The following is a 21,496-nucleotide window of genomic DNA, read 5'->3' as shown; positions in this document are numbered from 1 at the left end:
AGGAAAAATAGGAAGGAAAATAAAAATAGAATTCATTGGAGATATACAGATTTAACAATTCTATAAACAAACGGATAAGTGCTTCAGTTAAATAAGCGCGTACAAAAAGGCGCTTAAGTAGAATTTTAAGCGCTAAAGTCAAATAAGCAATATAATCAAATAATGTTTATTATTTATTACTGCATGTTGTTCTTTTACAGATAATGAACCCCCATTCGCACTGTGCTATGATGTCAAGAATTTTACGGTTGACGGGAAACCATTTGGTGTCATCAATACCTACAATATAACTGGATTCGATAACAGTTTAGACAACATTGAATTTCGGTATGATATTGAAACCGACGCAAACTTTTCAATTGGAGAAACTGAAGTGTTCGTTCAAGTTATCGACTCTTCTAATAACTTGGCCAACTGTACATTTACAGTTAGAATCATTGGTAAATCAACCTTTATTATGTTTTAAAGTGTGTTTTCCACTATGATTAGGACGTTTTGGATTATCTGTCAAATTACTTTACGTTGAATCTTTAGCCTAATCTACTGTACTAGCAGGCATTTCTAACAAATATGTTTGGAGAAGTTCTTGTTAAACTACAATCTCTTTTACAGGAGGTTGTCATTTTGCCCTCATTACTGCGAAAACTGTGATTTGTTTGGCTAAGTTCATCAGAAAACTAAGATTTCACGAAGGTGCATAGCCTAACTAACTAGTTTTCTGTAGTTTTACGAAGTTTGTCAACTTGTCCATATACTTGCAAACTTTGGACAAATTTGCTTAACAAACTCGAATTGACACAATGTTTAGCCTTAATTAAGACTAGGTTACAGTACAGTTTCAATATCTGAATATCCAGCTTTACAAATATAAATGGTTTTTAAAGTTGATATTATTGTTTTGTGAAGGTTTCTATTAGAGAACGCCGTTTTTATCGAACATTACGCGTTTGATGTCCCTTTGTGACGTCACTAACGAAATTACGCTACACGGTTTTTTCCTCGTTTGAATTAATCTATGCTGGGGTACTTACACACTGTTCCCCAGCGGTGATGGTGTATCCCCATACTCCGGTTTGGGGGTGCTAGCCCTAGTGTTGTTGTCTTTTTTTTCTCTTCCTTTTGTTTTCCACTCTTTATTGTCGAGGCGCTATATAAATCACCCTTATTATTATTATAATTATTATTATGTAAATTATATATTCATGATTAATTTATCATTATAGATGACGAAGATCCAATCGTAAATTGCCCGGCGGAGTTCATAACAACAACAGACGCTGGGTTGTACACTGCATATGTGAGTTTCACTGCTCCTAATGCCACTGATAATTCTGGTGGTATGTTAAACGTGCAATCTAACTACGAACCAGGCGATTTATTTATGTTTGGATCAACTAATGTCAGTTATACATTTCAAGATGAAAGTAATAACACGGCACTGTGCCAGTTTACTGTTACAGTAAATGGTAAGACTTATTAATTGTTATTTATTTCACTTAAACTTATTAGCATCTTATACAGTAAATATGTCTGGTAAGTAAACAATAAATGCATTGACGTTCACATTGAGCCTGAGTGGTGTGCGTTCTTTTCATGTTTCATAAATTGGAATTTACGGGAATTTTCGGCACATATATGAAACAGGAATTAGATCTATCAAAAACGATTTTTTTTCTTATTTAAAGCACTTTCTTGACTTCATCAAAAATATTTTTAAAACGCTACCGGAATGTGCAATTCGGGACACGTCACATGAGAGTATAGCTAAGTCTGAACAAATTACGTTACGATATAAACTCAATTTTATGTATTTTTCAATTATGATTTAAAAAACATTCTTATTTGTAGATGAAGAGGATCCGACCATAACTTGTCCAGGAAAACAAGTAGTAGATACCACTGTTGATCAAGCGATTGCCCTTAATGTGACATATGAATCGCCTGTGAGTTTTGATAACTCAGGAGACGTCGAGATTACGTGTTGGCCGGGAAATGGTTCGGACTTCACACTTGGATTAACTTTAGTTACTTGCACTGCAACCGATCCATCAAACAACATTCGTGCATGTGACATTGCAATTGAGGTAGTAGGTAAGGCGTTATCATACATAATAATAATAAATAATAACCGAAGCGTACATTATACTAAATTATGTTACAGTTTGATACATTTTCATATTGTGGCAGGATGCAACATACTTAACTCTCAATAAACTTTTTAAGAAGAGGTGTGCGGGAGGTGGGGGGGGGGGGGGTGTTGGGGCTACTAAAGGATCTTATACGACCCGCCAGCCTCTTACGCCACTTCACTAAATTAAAGTGGTGCAACGGTGAGTTACGGTGAGCTACTTTCTAATTCAGTGAATTTATATGTATTTAACTTGTTTACAGATAATCAACCACCAACCATAGAATGCAATATAACAGAAACCTACTATACTCCAGCTAACTCGGCCACAGTTACATTAGTAAATGCCATAATTGACTACAGCGACAATGTAGAGATAGCCTATGTTTTCCAGAGTTATCCACCTGGATATGAGTTAGCAATAGGCGAAACAGTGATAACTAATTACGTCAATGATACTTCTGGAAATTTTGCATCTTGTTCTGTAACTGTAATAGTAATCGGTAAGTAATCTAGGTTCTAATTCGTAAAGAAAAATATATCTTGACACACATGGCGTCTCATGAACATACTTAAAACAAGTCTTTCGAAAGTATGAGAGTTAGGCCTACTAATACATTAAGAAATCTTACTTCAATTTCAAGTAACATTTACTGCTTTCAGGGAATAAATTACAAATCTTCTAAAACAATAGTAATTGAGCAAAATACCACTGTATACCTACTATGCTATTAATATTCAAATTTTCTTAAAGATAATATATTACCAGTAATTACCAACTGCCCGTCAAATTCCAACATGTCTACGGATGTTGGAAGCAACAGTGCGACGATCAGCTGGCAAACGCCCAACGCCACCGATAATGACGGAATACCGCCGTCAGTTTCTGTTAACTTTGAAAACGGAGGCTCTTATGAAATAGGAGAGTACGATGTGGTATATAACTTTACAGACTCTTCAAACAATACGGCCATGTGTACCTTTACATTCACCGTTTACGGTTAGTACAAGAATGATTATTGGGGCAGCGGTAAATCAGAAGGAGCGTAGTTGTTACAGCTAGTGTCAATTAACCTACATGACTTTTTGTAATAATATTTACTAAAATTTACTTTTATTTTGTAGAACTAGACTATATATTAGGGAAGATTTTTGTTACTAGTTATGATAGATAAAAAGTATGAAAGAAAAGTAAAAAGTAATAATAATAAAAAAAAATAATAATATAAAAAAAAAAATAATAATAATATAATATATAAACCCAAACCCAGCTGTGAATAACTGCCACCACACCGACTAGTTCCGTGATAACATAATGATTGTAAGAACTCATAACGATGAAGATGAAGACGATGCATTTCCTACTTACAAACCCTCCTTATTTAAAGTACTGTGTTTTCTTATTATTATATTTTTACATCATTGAATATATTTAGATGATGAAGCGCCGACAACAGATGATTGTCCGTCAGATATCATTGAAAACAATACACCAGGAGCAGACGCAAACATGGCCGTGACGTGGCCAGCTTTGAGCTGGCAAGACAACTCAAATGCATTGATTGATGTAGATCAATCACATACACCTCCTGACGTATTTCCAATTGGAACAAACATAGTCGTGTATACAGCAACTGACATATATGGAAATATTGGGTATTGCCGTTTCAACGTCACCGTTTTAGGTAAGTACCTTAATAGTTTACGCAATGCTTACAGCTATTTAAAACTTGGTGATATTCGATAACGTAGCTGATAAGGACAATAGAAAATGGAAAAAATAACCAACCAATCAAAACTAACTAATTAAATCAAAATCTATCTAACCAATGTAGTATTGTTGGGTTGAATTTACTTTCCACTGAAACTTTTAATGTAATTACTGTGACTATTGATTGGGTTGTCAATAATAGATAGTTCAATATGGAATAAATTTAGGCTTTATCAGGCATTCTTCAGTCAAAATTAACTATGGACACAACATTGGAGAGAATTCCATCAATATCCAGTGAGTCTGAGTCTAGCTGATCTAGATTTTCTTTTCAGATACCTCTCTTCATTTTCCATACGATATATTTCTTCCTGCCTGAATATAGTCTTTCCATGCTTTCGGTAATCAGCTTTTGTTCCCAAGTGTTAAAATCGATGTCCATGTCCTTTAAGTCTCTTTGACATGCATCTTTGAAACCCAAAAGTGGACGTCCTATCTAGATCTAGCCTAACTAATGTGCCACTATTTGTATACTTAGATAACGAGGATCCTGTAGTTTCGTACTGTCCAGGCGATATAACAAATACAACTGAATTTTACGGTAATGTAAACCCACCAGTCTACTGGGACGAACCGACTGCAACTGACAATTCTGGAAATGTATCAGTGACATCAAGTAACAGACCCGGTGATACCTTTCAGATTGGAGATAGTGGAACAGTGGTTACTTACACGTTTACAGATGTTTATAATAATTCAGCAATGTGCCAATTCACAGTAACCATTGCAGGTAAACTATCAATAATAACCGCATTAGTGTTAAAGATGTATTGCCCCCTAAAAACATGAAAAATAAAGATGAATAAAATCAGAATTTGAATAGATTATTTTGTAGTTTTATTAGAGTTAATCACTTTCGTAAAAAAAAAACGGAAAAAAAATCAGTGTTTTCACCTATAAAATGAAAAAATAAATGGTTTAATTCAACCAAAAACCCATTGGCTGGCAACTAAATTGCTTTAAATTACAGTTTTTTATGTAATTACATTGTTTTTCGATCCAAATTTTGATCAAAGTGGATAACTATTAGGTGACATTAAAATGGCATATTTTAAGAATTATTTTTTCAGGGGGGGCAATACATCTTTAATAGTATAACGCTAATGTTGGTATCCATACATTGATAACAATTAGTGATGTTGTTGATAAATATCATTAGTAAGGTGATGACGTAAATATCAGGGTTATAATGAAATAAATGAGATATTATAAATCGACTAAACGATGATGGCAAACATTGTTTGCAAAGCCCGAGTTTGTCAAATCAGTTTTCCAGTTTGCTAGAAGTGTAGTTGACAAACTTTGGAACACTGCAGAAGACAAGTTTACAAAATGATGGTAATGGACAATTAGGATTCTGCGACAATTGTAATGTTATTGTCCTTTTTTCAGATCTTATACATCCAGTTATCTACAACATATCGGGCAATCTAACTTACTTTACTCTACCCGGAGTCAACTACGCGATAGCCATGTGGGAAGATCCAATGGCAATGGACAATTCTGAAATGGTTATTCTCGCAACAACTATTGCATCTGGATCTCAATTTGAAATAGGAACGACTGAGGTATGCGTAGTGGCGCTTGATCCGTCAGATAATGGAGATAGAGCTTGTTTTTATGTGACAGTGATAGGTAAGATCTATACAGAAAAATAACATTTGAAAAACATAATAGGATAATCTATGATATGCGAAAACTTTTGTTCTAAGCCAAATTTTGAAATTAATAGTGTAATAATTTGTAGAATTGTTTATAACCATGCGTAGACCATAACACAACATGCTAACATACGCAACAGTGTGCAAACCATGAGGCTGGCAACATTATATGCTAATGTTGACATGTAGACAAAGTTAGTTAACACAGTGGAAGTAAGTTTGGTAGTTGTTGTAGTGTAGACAAGGTTGTATGTAAACACTGACTACAAAAAATAAACCAACACCTATGAGCAAATAAATTATGGACTTTTATACATTTAATAATAATAATAATAATAAAATAAACAATATTTATGTAGCGCCTAATGGATCACTGACCCCTCTAGGTGTTTACATTAGACCCTAACTAATGGTAATAAACTATTGGGATGGAAACGATTAATAATGTGAAAGAATGTAACTATGCTTAACTAAGGTAAAACTATCCCCCGCCGGACACCATCCCGGTATTTCTGAGTCAAGGTTTCGGGGCCAGAATTAAGAATAGAGAGTAAATGAAGCATGCACTAACTTAACTAGGGTATACTTACATATAGTAAGTTATGAAAGCTCTGTCTACACTATCAAACTTTAACATTTACTGTGAATCTATGTTTTACACCAACAATATCTTGTTTCACCGTAGACAACGAAGCCCCTGTTTTTGTGAGCTACCCAATGGAGGACATTGTACAATTCACAGACGTCGGCGTACAGACAATAGTGTTATGGAATCTTCCAATTGTCACTGATAATTCCGGCTCTTTTAACCTTACCAATGACATAAATGCGGGAGATCTATTTGACATAGGGGAGTATACTGTATACTATAACGCCACTGATCCGTATGGAAACACGGCTTTCATCTCTTTCAGAGTCATCATTTTAGGTAAATATGTATTTATGTGTATTCGCATTGTTATCGACGATGTCACAGTCACTGTGTTCAAACCACGACAGGACCATTATTCATTCATCCATATACAAATCATACAAAAAAAAAACAAAAAGAGAAACAATTTCACCAGGAAATTAACAAAAAAGCCTCAAAACCAACCTACAATATTTTAAAATACCAATTTGCAATAACGCTGATGTAGGTTTGATTATGAAAGTACGTTAACTATGGTTTGAATCAGACTATTACAACTGTCATGAATTCTGTTAATAAAACTATGTATTGAGTTCCTCCGATATTCATAGAATGAGGGAACGTTATTCGTTACATGCTTGCGCTAATTATATTAACCTATGTTTAAGTGTAAATCTACGAATGGTAGTCTCTAGTCCTATGACAGGTTGTTGTGAAGTACTGCACACCTAAAATCTATTTTATCATTCTATATACAGAAACCGACAATGATGCTCCAAATATCACGTGCCCTGATTCAGTAGAAGTTGAATCAGATGCAACTAAACCGTATGCTACAAATGTCGTCTGGTCTAATATTTACGCGGAAGATTTAAATGGAATTTTTAACATTACAAGTAGCGTCCAAAACGGTTCCACTTTTAACTTAGGTGAAACAAACGTCACGTACTGGGCATCGGACACGTCTGGAAATGTAGCCGATTGCACGTTTACTGTTACTGTAATAGGTAATAATTTTACTGTATTCCCTTTATGTGTTTCTAGTGTATAATGTGGCCGTATTTACCAATAACACGTAAGTGAGAAAGTAAGTAGGCCTATTAAAGGTAGGCATACAACTGGTACAGATTGATTAAAACTACACTGACTGCATTTATTCATTCCTGTTGTAGACATGGAAGATCCTGTAGTGACGAACTGCCCAGAGAATATCACAGACACAACAGACTCGGGATCAACAAATGGTATTGTTTCCATACCGTCACCGACCATATCAGACAACTCGGGTTCATACTCAGTAGTACAAACCCCACCTGGAATGTCGTTTGGAATAGGAATAACATGGGTTACACTGACTGTGTCAGACGAGGCTGGAAATACGGAAGAATGTTCCTTTATAGTGGAAATTATCGGTGAATATATTATAATACAACATTATTTCATATCGAATTTTGATTGTGGAGACAACAGAACAAAAACCAAACATAAAATATATATATATATAAAAAGCTAACGTTATAAGATTTTTTTTAAATTACAGATGATGAAGACCCAACAGTCGACTTCTGTCCAACAAACATATTAGTTGATAACGACCCTCAATTAGCAACAGCAGTATTGAACTGGACGGAACCAATAGCATCAGACAATGATAGTCCACTAGCATTGACAACATCGCATACACCAAATGTTGATCAGTTTTACGTGGGAGATACTTTGGTGAACTACACATGGACTGATCCATCAGGAAACACAGCGACTTGTCTATTTACTGTTACAGTACGAGGTAAAATTGCTTTAAAAACGTGTTAGTAGAGTGTATTGTCCAACTGGAACGAATAAATACATGCACTTGTGTTTAGAGGCCCACTTACACAAACATGGCAACGAAGCGACAGTGGCTCGAAAGCATGTTTCAGTGCGTTGATGATGTCGATTATGTTAAAAAACGCATCTCAATGCATGACTGGCCCATGGCCTAGCCATCAACGATTTCACACTCTCATTACATTATTGCATTTACCTATTCATGTATAAATCTATTCCTCCAATGGGTCATTATATAAATGTGAATATTCAGTTTAACCTAACTTTATATTCGGCCAGTAATATAACATTACGTTAATCAAATGATTATTATTAAACAGATGTTGAAGATCCAGTCTATTCAGGCTGTCCAAATTCACAAATTACAGCAGAGACACCTACAGGCCTCAACACAACCATGGTTTATTGGATGGCACCAACGGTCACCGATAATGTAGGCGTGGTTATAAATATCTCAGATTATGAACCAAACGATGTATTTCCTATTGGTATAACAACTGTGACGTATCACGCAGAGGACGAAGCGGGAAACGAAGCAAATTGCATATTTACTATTCTGGTAGAAGGTAAGATTATTGAAATATTTTATTTCTACTGGGCGACCTCTTCAGTCACAGACTGGTTTCGCAGACGGCCCAGCTATGATCAGTGGCTGTGATGTACACCGGGGTGACCCCCTACACGTCTTAAAATATGTACTAGGTTCTTTAAAGTGCACATGAGCTAGATGTGTACACTGGACCTAGTGTTTATAGTTCTTATCCGAGAAGACACGTTCTACTAACATAACACTGGGGCAAGTGAGCCTTGAACCCTTGCCGATATTATGGCTACGTAATTATGGTTCCACTATCTTAAGCGCTCGGCCACTCACTCACACTATCCAACATGCATCCAACAAGTATTGAATGTGAAGTCTGAAAGTAATCAACAAGCAAACAAACACATGCCAATCTAAGAAAAATGATATAACATGTGAATTGTTGTCTAGATACTGAGAATCCAGTGTTCCCAACATGCAGTCAACTACAACCAAGTGTAACAGTGGAGACATTACCAGGTAGAAACTACAACAATGTTACGTGGAGTGTTCCTGAAGCTATTGACAACGACATAGTGACGGATGTGACGTCAAATGCAGAATTTGGAGTGTTTGAGTTTGGTTCACACGCTATCCTCTACACGGCCTACGACAACAGTGGCAACACGGGTACTTGTGCTTTCTTAGTCATAGTCGAAGGTAATATTGTATTTATTTATTTATTTTTTAAAATGTTATTTCTTTAGGCAATGTGGCCAAGGATTACCAATAGTAAATTAATCACTGTCCTATCAGATAGGTGGTACCCCTCTGATACAGGGGCTATTTTGTGAACCAGTACACAGGTTATAACTGTGTACACTGGACCTACCGTTTATAGTCCTTATCCCAGAAGACTTGTTCCACCACCAGAACTAGGAGCGAGTCGGCCTCGAACCCTTGCCGATGTTATTGGCTCTTTAGGTACGGTAAACGGCGCCCCTGTCTTAACCGCTCGGCCATTTGACTCGCTCTTATATTGTTTCCGATAAACAAAAGTACATACAACAAGCATAAACACTAGATGGAAAGGAGACTGAAATGACCTAATGTATTATTTTTTAAGATAACGAGAAGCCACAGTTAACAATGTGTCCAAACGATACTGATGTTATGCCTGACGTCGGAATGGATTCAGCACTGGTGTCTTGGGATGAACCTATGGTCACGGATAATGTTGATAAGACTCCTTTCATACTATCTACTATTGATTCCAATACTACACTATTGATTGGTTCTCATAGAGTTACTTACACAGCTATCGATCAGTCTGGAAATTCTGAAACATGTACATTTACCATTAATGTTTTAGGTAAATATACAGATTTTTTTTTTCACAATTAGAACGAAAACAAGACTTTTCATTCTTATGCTCTGTCTACACTATCAAACTTTATGTGAATGTGATATGCCTATATATGGACATATCACTGCCATGTTTAGGCACATAACACTTATTTTGTCAAACTAGTTTGATAATGTAGACAGAGCTTTACAGCAGAAGAAAAAAAAATCACGAAACATTTAACTTATAATTTACACTATAAATTGAATATTATTTTGTCTATATTAGATGAAGAGCCACCTGAGTTTATGAATTGTCCGAATAACATTACGCAACCAACTGATGCAGGTGAAGCTACTGCTGTAGTGACATGGACGCCACCAACTGCAACAGATAATGCCGGCACTCCAACTGTTTTATCAACGTTCAACCCTAGTATGTCTATTTTATTTCAATATAAAACTGTTATAAAACTGTAGTTGTTTAATTCGAAATTTCTTACTATGAACATTCGTTTTTATTATTGACTGTAGATATTAGTAACAACTAATATTTGAAAGGAACTCGGGAAAGAAGTCAAACAATAAAATTATCTCAATTTAATGATAGTCAAGGAAGAGTGTCTCCTTCCTCCTCAATAACTAGTCAGTGCGATCGGTTGATGAGAGAGAAGGAAATGTCACATAAACTAATATTATTTTGTTTACCAGATGACGAATTTGCGTATCTGTATGGTGGATTTACGCCAGTATTTTACACAGCCTATGACTCGAGCGGAAACAGCGCCCTCTGTATTTTTTATATCACTATAGAAGGTACAGTATGTCAAATTATTTAGACAAAGATTTTAATTCTGAATATTTGTTATTACAGTGCTTGAATTTATAAACATTTTAAAAACGTAAAATAAAAAGACATTATACATCCATAATTAAGGGCCACAATGGAAATAAGTTTGACGTTACTTTTTTTGTGCTACCCTGAATTCATTCCTGTACTGTTTTTTTAATGTTATTTTATTTTGAATCAAATAAAGAAATAAAAAAAATAATATGCTCGATATATTTATGATTTACCGTATTATTTTTAGATCTTGAGAAACCAGTGTTTCTGTCACAGCCACAAAACATAAGTGTGCCTGCCGTAGATATAGGTGCATACGCTTCGGTTATATTTGATATACCAGATGCAACTGACAACGTTGGCGTCATCCTAACGTCACCGATTCCAGTTCCAGGAACTCAATTCCCTCTGGGAGATACTACGGTCGACATCATCGCGTTCGACGCAGCTGGAAACCAGGAGACGGTATCGTTTGTTGTCACCGTATTTGGTAAGTTGGTGTCTGTTGAGCATCAAAAGAGCGTTTCCTAATTTTTTAAATGTTGGAGTTTCTAATTTGATGGTACGGTTATTGTAAATGGCATCATTTACAGAGAAAAAAATAATGTTCAGTGCCATTTATTTCTTGAAGAAAACACATTCACGTATTGACATTATACATTTTGAATTTTCGCAGATGATACGTATCCTTCGTACACGAACTGTCCCGGACAGATATTCTTTAACACTGATTTCAGATCAAGCACCGCAACAGCCGTTTGGCAGGATCTGATTCTGTTTGACAACGACAGAATTCAAGAGGAATATAATAGTGATACATCTCCATCTTTATTACCTGTTGGGATAAATACCATCTACAACAATGCAACGGATCCTGCTGGAAACTTCGCAGAGTGTATATTTGAGGTCGTAGTAACAGGTAAACTTGCTTCACTTCCTTTAACTCTTTAAAACAAGCAGAAGCGTGAAACCTTCTAAAGTCTCATTTAATGCGCTACATTGACGGAATGCTTTGCTTTCTTTCAGTTTGTAACAAACTGACAAAATAATCATAGCATACCTATAAAAACAACAATCGATAAACACTAACTGCAGATAAAAGTACTCCATACATCCAAACTCTTATCTAGATGACTTGCAATAGTTTGTTAGACTCTATCTAGTGACAGCTACAGAATCGGGTGTAATTATAAACACTTTTATTATTTATTGTTTTGGTAGATAACGAGGAGCCATATTATGAAGTCTGTCCAAATTCCTTTACCGTAATTGCATCATCAACTTCTAATGAAACCGAGGTTTCATGGACAGTGTCAACTCCAAAAGACAACGTAGAAGTTGTTAATGAGACAAGAACACATTCAACAAACGATAAATTTATGATTGGAACATATGCAGTACGATATGAGGCAACAGATTCGTCGGGAAACATAGGAACATGTGAATTCACACTTGCCGTACAAGGTAAAAAAGAAAATTGCCGAACTTTGACAACGAAAAATGAATTTTATTATTAGGCTTAGGAGTTGGTATGGTAACTGATTTATGAGCTTACAGTTATTCAATACTTAATTACAATACAAATAATACAACTAGGCCTATATAATAATGTGACCTAATATGTATTAGCTTTAACATTAGAAATGCAAAGTACTACCATTCCATATGAAACAATCATTTTGTTTTATCGGAAACTTGTCGACAAAATCAGAAAAACATCCTAAAGCGATTATGCATCTATTATATAATCATACATAACCAGACGATAGGAATAACACTTTAGGTACTAGTGAACTGTATTGACTATGTTGACAGACACATATTGTAACCTACAGCTTAACGTGTAGGAAAAATGATAACAATGTAATAATTTATAATTAATTTTTAGATGCCACTGCACCAACATTCACAACTTGTCCGGACAGTCAAACATACGATGCAGATACTGGAAAAGATGGTACCAACGTCTTCTGGACAGAACCTGTAGCCATTGATAACTCTGGCAACGTTATGACTGTAATCATGACACCAGTCTTGACGTCTGGTGATTATTTGACCATCGGACAATACAATATTAATTTTACTGCCATTGATTCAGTGGGAAATATCGGATATTGCTTCTTTACTATTGTAATTGAAGGTACAGTATAATTGTTTTTAAAAAGATCTGTGTTGTTGAATTTATCCCGTATTCAACGGCAGGCACAATTCTACATTCAGTCAAACTCAAAAAAATTAAATTTAAACTTAATTAATAAATCTAAATGTGAATTTACTACATGATTTCATACCCTGGTTAACCCATAGCCTTATTTACTTTGCAATAGAATTACAACTATTACTGATATTTCATTTTTTTTCCAGATAATGAACTTCCAAACATAACATATTGTCCAGAGAACATCGAAACATTACCAGATTTTGGAACTAACACTGCAAACGTAACCTTTGAGGTACCAACTGCGGTCGACAACTCTGGAAGTTTAAATATTCAAGGATTTCCTCTACCAGGCTCAGTATTTATGCCTGGTATTAGTACTGTCATTTATACGTTTACTGATCCCTCCAACAACTACGACGACTGCATGTTTACTGTTACTGTTCAAGGTTTGAAACAAATTTTATTTTTAGACTTGTCCACACTATAAAACTTAATGTGACAAGCACAATGTGATGTGCCCATATATGGACATGATGATGTCAAACTAGTTTGACAGTGTAGACAGAGCTTAAGAAACTATATTGTAATATGGTCTTAACCCAACTGTAAAACGTCGTTAGAAAGTGTCAAGTAAATTTAGTTATTTAATTAGACAAAACAAAAATATTATGTTAATACCTTAAAACACAAATCTGACGAACAATAATATCCAACATTTTAAATAAAATTAGATGATGAGGCGCCAACGGTTACTGGTTGTCCGTCAAGCATAGACGCATCAACAGCACCGGGATTGCCGTATCAAGTGGTCAATTGGACGGAGCCAACGTTTATGGACAACGCAGGTCCTCCTCAGGTAGTAAAATCACATGAATCCGGCTCACAGTTCAGTATTGGAGTAACGTATGTCAATTACACTGCTAGTGATTCATTTGGAAACGAGCTGGTCTGCTCATTTACAATTACAATCTTTGGTAAGTTTTCATACTTAGTCAGGATAGGAAAGGAAAGATAGAATTACGTTGAAATACTATAACAATGCTACTATACTTGTATAACAAGAAAACCGTCCGTACAACCAGTACCAAACATGATAAAGGCCCATTTACACTAGGTCGATAACGATCGACGCTAAATTTATATATATATATGTACTTCCCGCCGTCGGCTCCAGCTGGGGATAGTCTGATTGAACATATCATTGACACTATCGACACCATTCGTTCGGTAGATAGTTATGCACCCATTTTTGTGCTAGGTGATTTTAATCAACTAAACACCGACGACATTGAGACGCGTTTAGGATTTTCCCAAGTAGTAAACTTTCCAACCAGGAAAGGCGCAATTCTCGATAAAGTTTTCATGAACTATCCAGATATATATACTGCACCCAAACGACTAGCCCCACTAGGACGCAGTGATCATAACGCCATCCTGATACATCCTAAAACAGAAGTACCGCGAAATATGTGTCATAAAATTAAAACTCAACCGTACCGTGAAAGCTCTGTAAGATGTTTCGGACAGTGGGTCACAGCATACGAATGGGATAATGTGTACAATATAGTTGATGCTGAGTCAAAAACCGACGAGTTTATCTCTCTGCTAAATGGAGCATACTTCGATAAATTTCCAGTTATTACTAATCGTGTGAGAGAAGCAGATCGACCATGGATGACATCTAAAGTCCGGAATCTACTAGATGCTCGACAGAAATCGTATGAAAAACATGGCAAAACGCAGGAATGGAGGAATCTCCGTAACATGGTGCAAGCTGGAATTAGAGAAGCCAAACAATCGTATTATCGCAATTCCCTAAAGAATCTAAAGTCTAACAATGCGGCCAAATGGCATAAAGGGATTAAACAACTCTGTAACATGAAAAAACAGACTACTTTTAGTATGCCTGGCCATTCCGATGAAGATATTGCGGAGAACATTAACAGCCATTTCTCCAGTATTTGCAATAAGTTAACACCATTAGATATTAAAACGTTGCCTGCCTATTTGCCAGCAAATGATGAACCCCCATTTATTTTTGTCGGGCAAGTAAAAGCATTACTTAGCAAATTAGTTCCAAGAAAGGCAGGTCACCCCGAGGACCTACCTGCACGGTTAATTAGAGACTTTGCCCCTGAATTAGCTCCACCAATTACTGATATTTTTAATTGTGCCCTTAAAGAAGGAACATTCCCTAGCGCCTGGAAAAAAGCAACCGCCATTCCAATTCCTAAGGTTAAGAGTGTTAAATCACTTAACGACCTAAGGCCGATTTCCCTTACCCCCATACTGGTACTGGTACTGGTACTGGTTCAAATAACCGTCTCACAGAGACATCTGGTAGCCATTGACTTAAAGTTGGCATTTGGATGTGTTACTTTTAAATGTAGGCCTACAGTATGAGAGTGACTACTACCAAATTACACAGTCTCAAAACAACTTATAAACAGTTCATATATACAGTTAAAACATTGCTGGGAATTATAAATTTCTGTTGAAGCAGGCTCTAATGAAGTTGCATCTAGTAAGTTGACTTTGTTGTACAACTCTATCAAGTATTGATGGTATCTTCCGACCTCTTCGTTTACTTTGGGTTGTGTGAAAAGTAAGAATTTTTGTAGGATCTTCATTTTCTTTTCTAATTACATGTCCGATCCAGTTGAATTGTTGCTTGTAGACATATTCTTCTAGCGGCTGACAGCCAGTAATTTTGTAGAGATCGTCATTATCAATAACGTAACGCCAGTCTATATAGTTTTCATCTGTTTCTTCATCTGAGGATATGTCTACATGGTTTGGTGGGCAGACTCTTTGAAAGCCATTCACTAGCATTCTTCTTAGGAAGGTTTTGTATGTTGTGCTAAGTTTGGACATTTCACTTCCTGTTGCCCTCCAAGCATGGCAACCATAGGTGAGTCTACTCCTAACTAGACCATTAAGAAACATCATTCTTGTTTGTAAGTGGATCGTTCTGTTGGTAAGCAATGCTCTATTCTCTGCAAATGCTCCTTTGGCTGAATTGATTCTGTATTTTACTTCTTGATCTCCAATATGAACATCATTGTAGGTAGCCCATACACCAAGGTATCTAAAGTGTGTTACGTTGTTAATGTGTACGCCGCCAATTTGTATGATGCATCTTGGGTATTCTTCAACTTCCTCTTTCCAGTTCCATATAATGGTTTCTGTTTTGGGGGCACTAATTCTTAGACCAAATTCCAGACAGACTTTATTCAAGATGTTCACAATGGTTTGCAGTTCTTCTTGTGACCAGGAGCTTACAGCAAAGTCATCAGCATAGCCACTTTCAAAGTCGTCATAGATGCCCCTTGATGGTGCTTTACGTCTTTGAGCACGATTTGTAGCTTCAATAGGAATTAGGTATTGTATCATTAGGCCATCCAAACTAGCATCTTTACAGCGTTGTTTGAACACTCTAATAACGTAATCAAAATATTGGTTAAACATGCTGGTACTCTCAATACCACCCTGTCGCACCCCAGAAGATGTTTCGAACTTATCATCACTCGGATCGTCGTCAGCAAGGTATGCTTTCGTTGAGCTGTACAGTGATTGTATAATGTCAATCATAGTAGTAGACTGGTTTAAGTGAAACCTATTACGAACGCTTAGGAAAAGAAGATTACGATTCACATGGTCGAATGCTGCTGTTAAATCAATGAAGCATGTATAGAGTTTGCGATTTGAGCGATACGCAATTTCCTGGATCTGCTTGATTACATATATAGCATCATTGCACCCTCTGTTGGACCTGAATCCAAACTGTGTGCGTAGAAGTTGACTTTCATAAAAGATGGAAAAACGTGAAAGAATGATAACCATAAGTATCTTTGAAAATGTAGACCCAATCGATATTCCTCTATACATTGATGGATCAAGTGGACTGCCTTTTTTTTTCCAAATGGTTGTTAATTTGGACAGTCCCCAATCACTTGGTACTTCTTTCGTTCTCCAAATTTCCTCAAACAGTCTATGTACATGGTCGACGAATACTGGGTTCTCTGTGGCGACTTGCAACATTTCAGAAGCGACATCTAGGGTAGCTTTGCGACCTTTTAGATGTCCGATTGCATCAATAATTTCTTTCTTGGACGGAGGTTCATTGTCTATCTCAAATTCTGGTTGTCTCAGGTTGATAATATATTCTGGAGGTGTGCTAATTTCATCTGGGATTTTAAGGCTAGATTGGTCTGGATTAAAGTGATCTTTAAAGTGTTCACGTAATCCAGGACATTTTATAGGCTTTGGTGCTTTTCTTATAACATCACCGTGCTCCTTAGCTTTTCTCCATAAATCAAATATTTTTCTATTTTGGTGGGCTTCATTTAACTTGCTTGCTTCTTCATACAAATATTCATTCCGTAGTTCCTTAACCCTTATCTTAATTGCTTTCTGCATAGCCTTGATCTCCTCTTCTTTGTAGGTAACTGTGCTTTTGTTAATATTCTTTCTTTCTTTTATAAGCTGTTGTAGTCTTTCATCACCATCCCAGGGATGAGCATTTTGGTTTCTTGTTTTCTTCGGGACTTCTTCAACTGCCTTATTTAGCACTGTCATAAGTGTTGTATAGCGCTCAGTTGATGTAGTGGTTGTTGTCTTTTCAGGAGAAGTAATTTTATTAATTTTATTAATTTCTTCTTCTATCTTTGTTTTAACATTATTTCTTACTTCTCGATCTTTAAGTTTACTCATGTTGGCTCTTTTGCTCTGTTTTTTCTTTTTATGCTTCTTCCACCTGGCTGCTTTGTTGGCTGGTGTTGTCATATTACTCACAAGGATTCTATGATCAGACGAAAGATAATAGTTGTTATAGACTCTTGTGTCAGTAACATACTTCCTCAACCAGTGATCACATATGTTGTAATCTAGTGTTTTCTTTGTAACACCATCGTTGCTATGCCAAGTGATCCGATGAACGTTTGAATGGTCAAACCAGGTGTTCAGTATGCATAGCTTGAAGTCAGAGCAGTAGTTGATGAGTCTTGTGCCATTGTCGTTACTAATGTCATCTGTGTCTTGAAATCTATGTAGGTTTCCATCAAAGAGTGATTTTCTGGTTGTTATTGTTGATGTTGCATTAAAGTCTCCCATCAGTAAGAGTTTTGTGTTGTTCTCGACTCTTGTTACTTTGGAGAGTTTTGCATAGAAAATATCCTTTGATGATTGTGAACCGGATTCCGTAGGAGAGTACGCAGACACAATTCTTAATTTACAATTTTTTATTGTGACGTCTATTGCCATTAGACGTTCATATACATAATAAACATTAGACACTTTGATATGGGGTGACTGTTTGATGGCAATAGCAACTCCATACATCTTTTTGATTTTCAGTCCAGTCCAGTATACATTGTAGCCCTCATGTGAGATTGCACCGGTACCAATCCGTCTCACTTCCTGCATACACACGATGTCAAGGTTTGCTGCTTTAATTTGAATGAGGGTTTCATGTAGTAAGAAGTCATCTGAGCAGGTATTAACATTAATCTGTCCTGCTCGCCAATGAAAATATTTTGCAGGCTTTTGTTTCCTAACTGCTTCTTGTACTTTCTTGTTTATGTTTGAAAGGTTTTTAGAATCTATATCTTTATTACTCTTTGTGTGAAATTTTGACTTGCGTCCACCACGGGTACCTCTATAATGGAAAATTCCCAAGTCTTTCAAAACACTTCCAACCGCAGTAGTAATTTTTCCAGCATATTGTCTCAGGTTAAGTAGCTTTGAGTAGCTATAGTTATAGGTCAACATAGTTTACTCGCAGCAATGGTAGATTATAATAATAATATCACACATACACCGACTCTAGGCCCTGTAAACAAATCTTCTGTGCTATGCTGTCCCAAAGTTCTTAGGCAACAATAGGCTTTGCTTCACTGAACACTGCTAAGACAATAGCATGCACACAGCTAGATAGGGCCTAGCTATAAGCTATAAAAAATCTTTTCTAAATCCAGTTTAGCTGATAAAAATAAGAAAAAAGAATATACAATACAATAGTTGCAAGTGCTGATAACAATATTGGTAGTAAAATCACTCTCAAAATGTGTACTTAAAACCCAAAAAGCAAGATTTTAAAAGCAGAATGGGAGTAACACTGTCAAGCGCCTCTGGCAGCCAACAGTCTAGCCAGAGTCTTTGAATCGTTTTTAGTTAAGTGGATTGTCGAGGATATAAATATTAGCTTAGATTCTAGACAATTTGGAAGTAGGAAGAAATCATCGACATCCCATTATCTTATAAGCTTAATTGACTCGGTGCTCAAAGATCTTGAGTGTGGTGGAACTTACGTTAATCTGTGCGCAATTGATTTCACCAAAGCTTTTGACCTCGTTGACCACTCCATTCTTATAAAGAAGTTAATCGACATCGGGGTGAGGTCGTCTATAATTCCCACCATCTGCAGCTTCCTCACTGATCGCACCATGAATACCAAATATACTGGATGTACATCTACTTCTAGTAAGATAACCTGTGGCGTCCCGCAAGGGACTAAGCTTGGTCCCGTGTTATTCTTGGTGCTCATTAATGATGCATGTGTCGGAAGCTGCAGAAGGTGGAAATACGTAGACGACCTCACCCTGGGAGAGGTAGTTAGCAAAGGAGCAAGGCCTGCAATGCAAGAGATGCTTAATGATGTTAATGATTGGTGTAGAAAGAATAATATGATCCCAAAGCCCTCTAAGTGCCATATAATGACTGTTAACTTTTTGAAAGACATCAGCGTTGACGCTGCGTCTCCCATTTTTAATCTAAATGGCTCCAACCTTGATGTAGTAGAACATATGAGATTGCTTGGCGTCACAATTCAAAGTAATTTGAAGTGGGACCTCAACACCCAAGATATCGTCTCACGGGCATCAAGAAGACTCTTTGCTCTATGTATTTTAAAGAAAGTCAATGTTGTTCTTGATGACCTAATCACTGTGTACACTTCCTACATTAGGCCCATCTTGGAATACGCTTGCCAGGTATGGCATGGTGCTATTACCAAGAAAATGGCCAACAGCATTGAGACCATCCAGAAAAGAGCATGTCGAATAATGTTAGGTGCTACCTACATTTCCTATGACAATGCCCTAGAGGTTACAGGGTTACCTTCTCTCGAAGCAAGGAGAGGCACTCTTGTGTTGTCCTTTGGCAGGGGGTTACTCAAGTCCAACTGTTTTCGAGACATGCTACCTCCTTGCCGCGGGCAGAAGAGAACCCTTAGGTCTAATACAACTAATACAACCGGAAGTCTTCTTCCCCCCAGGTGTAAAACTGAACGATACCAAAGGTCTGCCATACCTACGATTGTTAAGTTTATTAATGCTAACTGATATTGGTAGATTTCCATGATTATTTTTCACTTTCTCGATGCCGTTTCGACCTTTTATAATAATTTTAATAATGTATATACTATTAATAATCTTAAATAATAATAATAATAATAATTACGTACTTAATTTTATTAACGAATTATATAGTATTTTGTGTTTTATAGTATATAGTTATTTTTCTATACTGTTTATAATTGTGCCTCTTTTACTTTAAATTTGTATTTTGATTGTAAGCAAACGTTTTCAGCCAATGGCTGCTGTTTTGTATATGTGTTTTATACCTAAATAAATAAATAAATTTTTCATACCTGAAAACAAAAATTAAAAAGTTTTCATCCTAAAACTATAAGATAACCATCTATGCTGCCTTTGATGAAAGTTATATTTTCACACGTCCAATCAAATGACGTCATGATTGATAAGAGCAATAATATCGTGAAAATACAACGATGTTATTGTTTTTATTGATCATGACGTCATTTGATTGGATTAAAGAAAAAACTTTTTTTTATCAAAGACAGAATAAATGATTATCCTATACTTCTAGAACAAAACTTTTCTAATTTATTTTGTTTTATGCAAGAAAAATGTATGTTTATCTATTTATCGTCGATAGTTATCGTTATAGTATAGAAATGCGGAACAATGAACTCTCAATAAACATGTATGCGACTCGTGAAATAAGAATTGCTCACAAACATTAAGTATCAGTGCATCATATGTATATGCAAATGTTTATTTTATTTTGTAGATGATGAATTTCCAGAAATAAATAATTGTCCTGAAAACCAACGACTAACAATAACTTCAGAGAGCAATACAATTGCAGCAATCTGGACGCCACCAACGGCTACTGATAACTCAGGACAACCTGGACTATCGTCAAACTATCCGAGTGGATACCAATTCCAAAGTGGCGTAACATACGTTATATATGAGGCTAGAGATTCTTCAGGGAACAAAGTTGAATGCACATTTTCAATAACAGTCAACGGTAGGTTTAAATCAAAGCCGACATGAAATGAGTTAAACATAGGCCTAAATTAGTTTTTAGTAGGTTTTTAAAAAATAACGGTATTACGTGATATTTTCTGCATTTATGGTTTAATTATCAATGAGTTTACTTTTTCCTACTAAGGTTTCTTCATCTAACAAGAATTATATTGAATTTTTGAGAATTTATATTTGTAGGCCTATAGTGTCAATTTTGATACGGTTACAATCAGCCATAATTTCGTTTTTTCGGAAAATGTTTTTGTACTATAAGTA

At 36.0% G+C, this 21,496-nt stretch overlaps 1 protein-coding gene across 1 annotated transcript in view; it reads left to right on the top strand.

Moving 5' to 3' along the window:
* The window catches only part of LOC144840375 (uncharacterized), a 35,133-nt gene that overhangs the window by 931 nt on the left and 12,706 nt on the right, over nucleotides 1-21,496 (top strand). Inside the window, exons 3-26 of the mRNA XM_078696171.1 lie at nucleotides 201-440; nucleotides 1,224-1,466; nucleotides 1,849-2,091; nucleotides 2,392-2,631; nucleotides 2,883-3,128; nucleotides 3,565-3,813; nucleotides 4,378-4,629; nucleotides 5,292-5,534; nucleotides 6,246-6,488; nucleotides 6,950-7,198; nucleotides 7,364-7,603; nucleotides 7,732-7,977; nucleotides 8,339-8,584; nucleotides 9,010-9,258; nucleotides 9,665-9,910; nucleotides 10,172-10,318; nucleotides 10,594-10,698; nucleotides 10,974-11,216; nucleotides 11,403-11,645; nucleotides 11,948-12,190; nucleotides 12,615-12,866; nucleotides 13,091-13,333; nucleotides 13,619-13,861; nucleotides 20,979-21,221. Of these exons, the coding sequence (XP_078552297.1) occupies nucleotides 201-440; nucleotides 1,224-1,466; nucleotides 1,849-2,091; nucleotides 2,392-2,631; nucleotides 2,883-3,128; nucleotides 3,565-3,813; nucleotides 4,378-4,629; nucleotides 5,292-5,534; nucleotides 6,246-6,488; nucleotides 6,950-7,198; nucleotides 7,364-7,603; nucleotides 7,732-7,977; nucleotides 8,339-8,584; nucleotides 9,010-9,258; nucleotides 9,665-9,910; nucleotides 10,172-10,318; nucleotides 10,594-10,698; nucleotides 10,974-11,216; nucleotides 11,403-11,645; nucleotides 11,948-12,190; nucleotides 12,615-12,866; nucleotides 13,091-13,333; nucleotides 13,619-13,861; nucleotides 20,979-21,221 (5,637 nt within the window). The remainder of the gene's footprint in view (nucleotides 1-200; nucleotides 441-1,223; nucleotides 1,467-1,848; nucleotides 2,092-2,391; nucleotides 2,632-2,882; nucleotides 3,129-3,564; nucleotides 3,814-4,377; nucleotides 4,630-5,291; nucleotides 5,535-6,245; nucleotides 6,489-6,949; nucleotides 7,199-7,363; nucleotides 7,604-7,731; nucleotides 7,978-8,338; nucleotides 8,585-9,009; nucleotides 9,259-9,664; nucleotides 9,911-10,171; nucleotides 10,319-10,593; nucleotides 10,699-10,973; nucleotides 11,217-11,402; nucleotides 11,646-11,947; nucleotides 12,191-12,614; nucleotides 12,867-13,090; nucleotides 13,334-13,618; nucleotides 13,862-20,978; nucleotides 21,222-21,496) is intronic.

This window comes from Antedon bifida, chromosome 4 (genome assembly GCF_963402885.1).
Source record: "Antedon bifida chromosome 4, ecAntBifi1.1, whole genome shotgun sequence".
Lineage (NCBI taxonomy): Eukaryota > Metazoa > Echinodermata > Crinoidea > Comatulida > Antedonidae > Antedon > Antedon bifida.
This window is presented reverse-complemented; position numbering and strand designations above follow the sequence as displayed.